Source organism: Gavialis gangeticus, unplaced genomic scaffold, assembly GCF_001723915.1.
Source record: "Gavialis gangeticus isolate Ggan-Ray unplaced genomic scaffold, GavGan_comp1, whole genome shotgun sequence".
In the NCBI taxonomy this organism is placed as follows: domain Eukaryota; kingdom Metazoa; phylum Chordata; order Crocodylia; family Gavialidae; genus Gavialis; species Gavialis gangeticus.
In genome coordinates, this window is record NW_017729009.1 from 13,412,353 (window position 1) to 13,423,709 (window position 11,357).

Sequence of the window (11,357 nt, forward strand, 5' to 3'; positions counted from 1 at the left end):
ATCAAAGTCTCAAAAGTACTTTATATCACACAAACTTACCAAGACCTAAATATAGGATGCAACACAACACAGCCAAAAGATACCCAAGTTTAAATGAACGAACCCACTCTTTTCACTCCAGCTTTGCATTCTCCCCTCTTAATAGTTGAAACCTGATTAAATTGATCTGGATTGCCGGGGCCTTGAGTAGCCTCAGAAAAGAATCAAATAAACATCCCTTGAAGTGAAGCATAACCCCACCCATAGTCAAGACTGTGTGGGGTATTTATTGCAGGGGAAGATGGAGGCCTGAATGAAACAATAAGAGGATTAAAATTTTGCTGATTTATGCCTGTGTCTGCATAGGAACTGGTCTCATTAGAAAAAGGCCAATAGGACAAGTTTTGAGACAACATTACTCATCTTAAGTGACCTCCACTTATTTTGTCATTCATAGGGATATGAATATTCCAGCTCATTTTAGTGCTTCTTTTGCTATCGGTATTCCACATTTAATAATTCATTCAAAAACAGACATTTTCCCATCCTAAGAATCCACATATATTCATATTTCTCTCATGCTGTAGGGAAGAAAGAGCAATTGCAGGCTTATTTGCACAGCTCCTATCATGGTTAAGTTAATACTGCCATCCACTGGTTAAAAATATAGTTATAGTTCATACAAGTTTATATACAAAGCCTATGTTTTTATTAATGATGTAACAAATATAGACTGAAATTCACACTAGTGGTTGCATGGAGCCATGGAGGGATGCATGCATAGGATGCAAACAGCAGCACACAAAACAGACCGTCACAGGAACTTCTGACACTAGAACAAAGTGATTTCTAATGGGATTTATTCTACAGGAAAGATTTCTTTCAAAAATTTCAGCCTACCTCCTGGGCAGCTGATGGTCAGGACCCTACAGTCCTGCTGCTGCCAGTTCTTTAGTAGCACACAGCTATGCTCAGAAATAAGAGCCAGCTTCAATTCAAAATTAGCCTCAAGTTTTTTCAGGCTACTACTCTACACATCTTGAAACAGAGAAACTCAAAGCCAAAAGCAGCCTCCAGGACTATTAACAGTGCTTAATATAGCCACTTTGCATTGATAAGCCAGATAGAACAGTCCAGCTAATTCGGTAGTGCACCTTTAGCCTACAAGCGTGTTCAAGTTTAGTAAAGCTCCACCAAACCCCATGGTTTGGTCTTCAAGGTAAGAACATAAACAGTTTAGTTGTTCTTCTCATCCCTGCGATGCTGGGCAACTGGAAGAGAAGAAGTATGCTGCATAAAAATAAACTTTTCTTTTGGAGGAAGAGAGGAGGACCAAGGCTACCCCCCTTAGTTAGAAGCATCAGCTGGGGCTCATAAGTCTTGACCCAGCGAGTCAGGCGAGCCAGTGCAGAACCAGGTTTAAGTGACTGGGGATCAAATATAGCTGATGTGCACTTCCACTGAGCTGCTCAGGAGAAACAAGACTCAACGCTGGACTCCAGCTGATGAGATTGGAAAGAAGAAAGTAGGGTTATGCTAAGGGAAGTTGCTTGGTTAGGTCATGCCCAAGCAAGGAAAAAAAAAAAAAATAGAAGCACAAAACTACAGCTAAGTGGCAATAGAAAGAAGCTGCTGTTCAACTCATAACAGTTAGTTTATGCAAGTCTTGCAACTGGCTAGTTCACAAACCGGGAGTTATTTTAAGCCTTTTAGTGACCAGACTCAAACAGATCAGCCTGAAAGAGAAAATAGCTTTATTTTTCCAACATTAAAGTACAAATCTACAAAGGGTTTGCTTTTCTTTTTCCAATCTATGAACAAATCCTGTTGGTCAAGGCCTCTCTTAGCTTCTTGCTAGAAAGCACTTGCAGTCTAGGTCACCAAACAGCCCCCTGAAGTGTCCTGTACAGCCTTTTCCATGCTTGCTGGCTTCCATTCTTTCTGCTAAAAAAGGAAATAAAAGGATGGAAGAGCATACTGCCAAGTGCTCTGTTCATAGCATCATGGAGGTCTTCAGTTGAGATACGAAGTTTTTTGTTTTAAAAAGGACAGAGTCACAATTATATTTTGGAGCAGATGTCTCGCACGTCTTCTATCAGTGGAGGAAAAAAGAGGCAGCTAGAGAGTCTGCAAGACAAGCCAAGCAGGGTTGTTTTATTTAGGCATTCAAATGTTTGAAGTGGAAAGGGGCATGGGGGAGGAAAGTGGGACATGAGACTGGAGCCATCCCTTTTACACACACACGCGTTGCCATTGTTAACAAACAACAATTCTACTTCCAATGGGGGGAAAAAAAAGCATTATTGCCAATTGACACATCCGCCCCTAAGAGGAAGGAGCATCATAAAAAACTTGCATCTGAGCAGCAATTTGATTTTTGCCAATATTGACAGCTTCCTTGCAAAAAAGGGGAAATTTCTCCCTTAAAAAAAATAAATAAATAATAATAATAATAATAATAATAATCATCTCAGATCTAGAGTGGAGAAGGCAGTTGCTTCAAGCAATGACTCTTCCCTGCCCCTTTTGGAGAGTGCTTATTTAAAATTCAGGTGCCCCTGAACCAGAACCCAGAAGTAACTCTTCATGGCGATGGGGTTGATAGCAGGGATACATCTAAAAGTTTAGGCCATCTGCCCTGCTGGAGGAACAGAAAGACAGTGTCCATTTACCACTCTTCCCTTTTAACACAAGCAGAAGTGTAACTTCTGTAACTTGATACAACAGAGCCATGCACAAGGTAGGCAAGCCAAATGATTTTTGCAACTCACCCAGGATCCCATGAGGGCCTTTACACTGCATGGTGGTTCAAGACAGGAACGTCCTCACACTCCCCTGGATGGATGCTCTGCAGATAGGGCACCGTCTCAGGTTAGGGGCGCACTCTGCACACGCCACCAGGTGTCCGCAAGGGACAAAGACCACAGACACATCCTTGTCCATGCAGACTTTGCACATCCGCTCTTCCTGCAGGCACCGCAGCTGCTCCTCTGTGCTCAGCGTAGGGCCTGCTGCAAAATAAAATCCAAAAGCTCTTTCAGCACCTTCCCATCTGACCTGAGTTTCCTATTCTCTAGTTCAAGTGGGACTTTAGGAGCTATGGCCCGTCATTTTGTTCAGTTTCATGCTGCCAAGCCTCTTATTTTGCTCATGAAGCCCTAAGAGGTCATGCAGATGTGCTAAAAAGGGTTTAGCATTTCAAAGATGCATGTTTGGGACAGGGAGAGAAATATGCCCATGCCCTGCTGTACTACTCATCCATGCCAAGCTCTTTTTTTTGGCATTTGTACAGCTTCTTATGCAGTGGGCCCTTAATCCTCAAGTGCGGCCTCTAAGCTCAGCTCCAATGTAGTACAATACATTCCCCTTCACAGTTCCTCTGTTAAAGCCAGAGGTGATAAGCCCTGGGTAGAGACCCCCTGCTATTGTCTGGGCAGGGCCAGGAAGCTCTATAAGTTTTCCTCTTCATCTCACCTGATTCTTTGGAGCACTCAGCTTGGGCTTCCCCTTTCAGTCCCGATGTACCGCTGTCCCTCGGAGCAGGGTCTACGTGAACTAGAAGCAAACAGGGTAATGTTCCTACTGTGAGAAATACTTGGCTTAAAAAGGAAGTGGTCCCTTGGTGTTCGGGTGCCCTTCAGATCAAACATACAGAGCTGGTAGATGAAAACCAGTGACCCTGCACCCTCCACCAAGCCAGGGGGTGGTCAGACGGGTGTCACCACATGTTGGTTAGCCACAAGTTAAAATCCAGCTCACCGGTATTTAGCAAACATAAGCTTTAGGAGCATAGTAATAGAACATGCACGTGTTGTATTCTCCAAACACAAGTGTCCCCTTTGGACCATTGATAAAGTTGGCAGCTGCTTGTAGCACATTAAGGATAGAAATGTAAAACACACACACACACACACACACACACACACACACACACACACAGTGTGGTTGCACTCTTCTTTCCCATATAGAAAAAAATCACCTCATTCTCACATTAGGGGTACCCATCCCAGGAGTCTGCTCTTTAACAATTGCCTGTATCCTCATGGTTTTAGAGCCCATGAGAAGTTAGTAGCACACTTTCTACCATTGTCTCCATTTTATATCCAGCAGCCACACAAGGCTTATATGACCTTCCTGGATCGTCCAGCCCAAGGAATCCATTTCTGAATATTTTGTACCCTGCGCATCAGTCTGCGGGGGATTAAGCCACCTTTGTACCCTTACCATCATTTTGTGGGGGCTAAATCCACAGTTGTCAAACCAAGAAAAGCAGCTCTATTTCAGGCTACTGGGAAGTGGCCTACTTCAGATATTCCAGTAACTGGAGACTGTTTGGCAACAACAAACTCATTCCTCGACATCTCCAGGATACGGTGGAAGAGCATTCCCTAAATTTTATTCTAGGAAAAGACCCAAGAGAAAGCTCCCCAAGTGCTCTAGCAAGTTTGGAGCAGGTGCAAGGTGTTACTTTTCAGCAACCAAAGATACCCGCCACCAAGGGACAGGTGGGTCACTCCTACCTCTGTTTCCTTCTGCACTGGTGCTCTCCTCCCCAGTGGTCTGAAGCAGATCTGAAACCAGCTCAGACTCAGATAAGTAGCACGTTCCAGTCAGCAGGTATTTACTCTGGGCCAAGCTAATCACCAAGCTGTGGTCAAAGCCCATCTGCAGGACATTCTGCACTACGCAAGACTGATCCAGAGGAGATGGCAATTCCCGATTCCCCATAGGATCTGCAAAGCACAGCGAGGAGATACTTCACCAGGAAGTGGGTCAACTCCCACCACTGAAGGACATGGCAAGGATAGGTCTGAATGCATTAGTCTGCCTAAAGACCATTCCAAAATATTATATAGCCGTCTCTCAAATGCCCCAACTTCATGCAGTGTATCAGCTAATACTTTCAGTTCCAAGAAAGTGGTATCAAACGAGTTCTACCAGAGATCACAACAATAGACAAGTCATTTGAATAGCTATGGGCAGATTTTTTTTCCATCTCTATATTCAGTGGTTCATTTCTCCTCCCAGCAAGCAGTGGAGGAACAAGCTGTTCTGGAGTCAGAGGTGCAACCAGGACTCTGCTGATTTCAAGTGTTTTGCAGCAGGCTTTGGTGGAATTGAGGTAATGAAGACCTGGTCCCCCCTCCAAGAGACACAGCTTTCATCAAGAGTCCCACTAGGCAGAGCATTAACCTTTGTGATTCGGAGTGAGAGCCAACTCGTCTGATAGGATTAGACTGAAAGGGCAGTTCATACCAAGTCATTCCTTACCTGGCCAGGGTCAGAGACGATGCTAGAAACATGATCCAACGGCAATTCTGATGCTTCAGAGAACTACTCTTGGTGTTCATACCAACATGCAGGCATTTTGGCTTCATTGGTGGCAAGGTTAGCCCCTTTGCCCTCACCTCCAAGCACAAGTAAATCCAGTAGCAAGCACACGCAATACTTCCATCACAAAGAGGGTCAACATTCAAGGTCAGCAGTGTCCCAAGTAATCCACCCTAGAAGCTGAGACTGAGCTTATGTCCATCTTCATAACCCTGGATCCACAGCCCAGGGCATTCACTTAAGTCATAGAAAGTTAGGGTTGAAGGAACCTTGGGAGGTCACATCTAATCCAAGCCCCTGCTCAAACCTGGGCCAGCCCCAACTACATCATCTCAGCCAAGGCTTTGTGTACCCAGGTCTTAAAAATGTCTATGCTAGTCATGATCTACTCCCCACACAACCAAATCCTTAAAAAACCACCAGCCATGAGGTATGAATACAGATAAATAAGTGTCCAACACTGATGGTAGCTTAACATACTCCAAGAATTTCTTCCTTCAGCATCTCAGGTGTTTGTAAAAGCAAGCTAGACTGAATACCAGCCATCGCCAAATCCCTAATACTATAGGGTACCACCAAATAGGTTTAAAGCCATAGTTTCTTCCTCAGCCTGTTTCAGAGTCACCAAGTTGGAAAACTTTTGCAGAATAAAAACTAACAGTTCATTAGCAAACTGGCCCACAACTCCTTGTTTACCAAGGACAGGCTTTCAACATGCATATAGTGAACTTCGTCCTCAGTTTTCCTCTCTGCTGTGATCAAGCATGGTGCAAAGATGGACCTGTTCTGAAGTCCAGTTCTTTTGGTGCAAACACAGAATTAGCAAATACCACTGAAGCAGAGAGCAGTTTCTAACAAGAGGCAAGTCTGTTATAGTCCAAACTCTGTTTAGACTGCCATAAAGAGCCAATGCAGCCTGGAAGTGCAGCATCTTTCCTCTTACTCATGTTCAGGATCCAATCTCTGTGGGACCAGCTCCTCAAAAAACTTGAGACCATTTCCAGGATCATCCAAATTCAAAATTTCTCCTCCACATTCTCAGATTGGCTGTAGCTCCAGATGCCTCCAAAGATCTTTTGAAAGTTAGATCTACCAATGACACAGACAACATCACTAACCACCGAGGAACCTCAAGAAATGCAATTGGGCACCCAGGATCCTGGATGTCTACCTGAGCTAGCCAAGTCTTTGATCTGCACATCCAGGGTATGCAGTCTCATTAGAAGTCACCTTTGCTTCTGGAAGTTGCTTTTCGCATCAAAATGCAAACTTCTCTGAAAGCAATTCAGCCTGCCGTCTCCAGAGTACTACATAGGAGCCAGAGCAGTCAAACAAAAGAGCCAGGACTTGCATACAACCCACCTTGGATAGCAGAGGGTTCTTGTTCATCCCGAGACCATGAGTCTCCCTAAAAACATTACAAGATGGAGTCAGAAAAGACAAGTCTCTTTTGCATTCATTGCATTTAAAAAAGAAAAAATGTTATACTCACCAGAGGTTCTTGGGGGTTGAAATAAGTCTCCTGAACCCTGGTAACAAATGCTCTCCCCTTTGACTGGAGCAGAAACTCACACCTAAGGAGAAGATGACAGCAAACAAGTTCAACATGGCACTCCCACCCCCACGCTTAACTGGCAGCAGAACTTGTCTGGGATCCAGCTAAGCTTCTGGATGCAGTGATCCATGCACATTGATGGGTGATGTTTTTGCATACACAGCTAAAAGAGATGGTTCATGGGAGTGGGAAGTTCCTCCATCTGCTTTACAAAGCCTTCCAGTTCTAGCAGGAAGAACAGCGGTGGTCCAAGACTCCCGATCCTCCCACAACAAGCAAGCGTCATCTCACATTTCCCTAACAGCCTCAGAGAGCCTTTTGGCTCAAGATTGGCTCAGTGGAAGACAAATAAGCACAGTCCCATGGCTCCTGTAACACAAAACCACTACGCTACATCTTTCTGTTTGCACAAGACCAAAAGGATCCAAAGGAATCCAAGGGCTGCTCCACTTCCAGGGATGATTAAAGGGCAGTGTTAAGTTTAAAACTAATAGTTTTATTTTTCAGAGAGGAAGCCAGACTTTGCCATCTGTACACTCAACAGGGGTTCAGGTCTGTTTGCTGCTCAGGCTTAACTAGTTTATTTAAACAGGCATGGCATTTGAGAGCCGTGTCACTCGACAGGAGGGTCTACATCCACTAGGACTTTGCTCTAGAAGATCCTCATGTCCCAGATGAAGCGCCAAGCAGAGATTCCCAGTTAAACATAGGATCCAATTTCAATCCAGCCACAAACAATGGTGCATAAAAAGCCGTCATTAGGATATAAGGCTATATAAAGGCAGTCTGGTGGTTTCAGTCTTAATACCCATGATCTGTTGTTGAAATGGGCGGCTATCTTGGGATTCTGGAAGTGCCCAAGGGAGAAGGAGCTCTTCCAAAGACAATGGCACAAGCTGCATAAGTGTAGCAGTTCAAAATGTTTTGATGGGTGGAGGATTTCAGCTTGTAGGCAGATCGTTTGATTGGGATAATCCTTTACAAACACAACAGTACACATGGGAAAGACAACTGCTGGACTGGAAGAAAAAGACCCCACACCCCCCACTCCAAGGATCTGAACACATGTAAAATGGGTGCAGGCGCACAGACTGCAGTCTGCACCCCGACTTTCCCTCTGTGCTTTCAGGAGATGGAGGCCAAGCTGCTTGTGCTCAAAGCAAGAATCTGCGTGCTTTTAGGAGCTGCCGTCCCAACATAACAGGTTGCACTGACACTGATGCAGCTCTCGTTATCCCTTTATGCAGAATTCCTTGTAGGTGCTCCCGAAAGGCCAGAGTCAGTTAAGGCCTCATTATACTAGTCCTGCTACAAACACCTATTAGGATACCATGAATTACCTTGGAAACCATTTAGCATGTTCCCTCCAGGGGTCATCTCCAAGCATCCAGTCCCTCATGGTACCATCACAGTAAAAACATTTTACAGTGTCACCGTGACCTGAAAAAAAAAAAAAAAGAGAGAGAGGACACCAGACATTAAAGTACACGAGCAATTACTCACAAAGCCAGGGGCAAGGATATGGCTACTGGCAGGAGTGGAGGAAGCACAATACATCAGTCTCTTACCATAACTAGCCAACAGGACAAGTGGCAAAGCACCTGCACTGGAACAGTCCAACAGGATTAGGACTTCTCCTTGCCCAAAAGCAGGATGTCAAGTTAAAAGTTAGGGTTCATAAACATCGGTTCTGACTAGGTTGGCCAACTGCAGCTCTTCCATTCATGAGCCACCTGGATGGGAGTTTCCCCAAAAAGTCTTGACATGCATGTTGGGTCAGGGGAAGCACGTGTGTTCACACTCGCTCTTTCCACAGCTTTACTTGTGCACGACTTCTTATGAAGTTGTACTACACAAAGCACACACACCTCTGCTTCTGGAACCAGTCAGATGCTCAATTTTTGAGCACAACCAAATCCCAGTGCATGATAGTGTACCTTGTTCTGGCTTCCTTAGCGAGGAGCGTTGTCACCCCAAAGCATTTGGAGACAGAACAGCCCAGGATCAACATGTCCGATACAAGAGACCCTTCTAGATAAAGGTCCACCCTCCTTTTCAGTAAAAGGTCCATTCTAGACAAATTTCTGGGGCTCTATAGGATTTTTCACCTCCAAGTTTGGTCCTTTAAAGGAAACTAAAGCAATCTCCATAGAGCAGTTGCATCCAGAATCACTGAGTATTCAGAAGCCACTGAGTAAGGGAAATGTTTGGACCAGCTAGGCTGGGCTATTCCAGAGCATCACTAGTCAAATGACCTGTGGGTTTGTCACATTGTTGGATTGCTTCCTGACTGGTCCCCTGCTGAAAGGCCAGCACTCAGACTTTGACAGGTGCTCAGCAGGGGGATAATAAATCCTGATGGGGAAAAAAAAAAAAAAATATACACACAAAGGTTTCAAACTACAGCCACTGCCTTCTAGTCTGTTCTGTTTTCTGGGCCTGGCCGATTTAAAAAGAGAGACCAACAAAAGGAGACAAAAGCAGAGAAGAGCCTTGCATGTCATGATTGAACTGGGACCCGTTTGTATGCATACATACCCAGCCCTGTATACACATGTGCAATTTGTGTTATTTGTTGGATTTACAGCAAGATCCACTTCTCATTTGGCCAAGACCCCAGCTGACTTCTTGCCCCTGGGGTAGAGGGCTGGACTTGATGATCTTCAAGATCCCTTCCAGCCCTAATGTCTATGAAAATCTATGAAGACCTTGCACGGGTGAAAATAGAAGAGCAAGTGTGCAGGGGACCTAACTAGCCATTTCAAACCAACATATCTAATGAATGCGAGGCCAGCTATATAGATAGCCCCACAAATGCACAGGCCACAGGGGTGAGCAGCAATACAGCTAAACCAGCACCAGTTTTGTAGGACAAGGATGCCTTTTCCACTTGGTTTCCTCTGCACACCATACTTAATACAGCACGGGACACTTGTAATCTATCGTCAAAATCTAGTGTGAGAGCACCAGGACTTCAGTGCTATTCTTATCTCTATTGCCAACTGGCTTTGAGCCTCATTTATTGGGCAAACTGGCATTTGCCATTCTCTAATGAACACCATTCAAATGTGCTCCACTATTTAGGATTACAGAAAAGCTCGGTGGTGTGTTCCTTGGCTGTAGAACTACAGGAATGGTTTCATTTCAGACTTCTCAGCCCTAATAACAATTCTCCCCCCCACCCCCCCCTTCCTCTGCAACATATGCAACGAGGCCTTTCCAAAGAAAACAATGGGTTAGAGTACATTCATGCTCACGTGCATGCCGTACATAAAAAAAAAAATATCCCATGTTTGTTTGCACAAGGCTAATGGGCCTATAGTTTCATATTAACAGTCCAAATGCCTTTAGGGATACAAGCAGTAACAAGCCAGCACCACTCAGTGCTCAAATTTGGGGTTTAAAAACACAGATAACTAGATCAATGGTTCTCAGCCTTTTGGGAGGCACCTCCCCGTAAGTTGTGAATTGAATGGCACCCAATTTCAAGAACCTCCTTACACGGGGGCTGGATCATCCAGAAAGGGACAAGCCTGGTTTACCTGCTGATCTTTGCATTTCTTGCAGCATCCTTCAAAGTATCTGGTGCCCTGGCACCTTAGTTGAGAACCACCGAGCTAGATTTGGGGCAGGGGCAAGAGGATGTATAAAACTGTGCATAGAGCTTAGATAAGAAAAAGTCTTAGAGCTGGGAAATTCTTTCAAGCGTGCCACTCGTATTAGTGTTAGGTGTGCAACACTTGCATGTGATTCCCAAGATAAAACGCAGTGATTTCAAATAGGAATCCAATGTGTCAAAAAAACAAAACCTTCTGACCTGTTGCGGTCCAAAGCAAAAATTGCTGGACTGTTTTTCCATAGTCCAAAGACTGAAAGCTAAGAACTGGTATTTCCTAATAAGTTCCTTGAATCCAAGAAGGTTGAGGACCCATCTTGGACAAGCCTTTGTTTCTGGTCTGCCCTATAACTCCTTTAAGCATCCATAGCTTTTAGTATATGGAGTGATGAATAGAGATTCAGCACGTGCGCAAAGCATGGATCTCTGCCAGAAAAGCTCAGCCTGACCAGGAGACCCCACCAGCACTATGCAGCTGTGCAGTGTGCACCAGTTAGGAAAATAAAAAATTAAGAAAAAGATAGGTAGCAATCAATGACCTAAACAGGAGTCTCCTCCTCACCCTCCCTCCTGCCCCAAGGGTAATGTTTGCCCTTCAAGAGTACCTTTTTGTAGCCCCGTGGAAAGAAAGAAACCCACCATGCACCCAAAGCATCTAGGAGCATTCAAACACAGACAGGAATGGCACTGAAGTGCAGAGCTGCTTTCAAAGTCTAGCTTGTGCCATTTAAGGAATAGTCTTGAAAACTCCTAAACTTTAACTTTAGTTGTTGAACCTCGGGAGGTTCCTTTGAATCACCGAGTTGGAGGCTGTTGCAGGGCACTCGCCTTCTCTATCCATGATCACAAAGCTAGCTCAGCTTCTGAAGAAGCAAT

At 44.7% G+C, this 11,357-nt stretch overlaps 1 protein-coding gene across 4 annotated transcripts in view; it reads right to left on the reverse strand.

The window, feature by feature from the left end:
* Positions 1-1,716: 1,716 nt before the first annotated feature.
* BIRC7 (baculoviral IAP repeat containing 7) overlaps positions 1,717-11,357 on the reverse strand; it is an 18,655-nt gene continuing 9,014 nt past the window's right edge. The window contains exons 3-9 of one of the 4 annotated variants that reach the window (XM_019510118.1): positions 8,206-8,305; positions 6,803-6,884; positions 6,673-6,718; positions 4,500-4,712; positions 3,454-3,534; positions 2,751-2,990; positions 1,717-1,920 (exon numbers count right to left, since the gene is read on the reverse strand). In XM_019510118.1, coding sequence (XP_019365663.1) covers positions 2,788-2,990; positions 3,454-3,534; positions 4,500-4,712; positions 6,673-6,718; positions 6,803-6,884; positions 8,206-8,305 — 725 coding nt within the window. In that variant the 3' untranslated portion in view covers positions 1,717-1,920; positions 2,751-2,787. Of the gene's footprint in view, positions 1,924-2,017; positions 2,107-2,750; positions 2,991-3,453; positions 3,535-4,499; positions 4,713-6,672; positions 6,719-6,802; positions 6,885-8,205; positions 8,306-11,357 lie in introns of those variants that run through there. The other 3 variants (XM_019510119.1, XM_019510116.1, XM_019510120.1) reach the window with 3 other exon arrangements.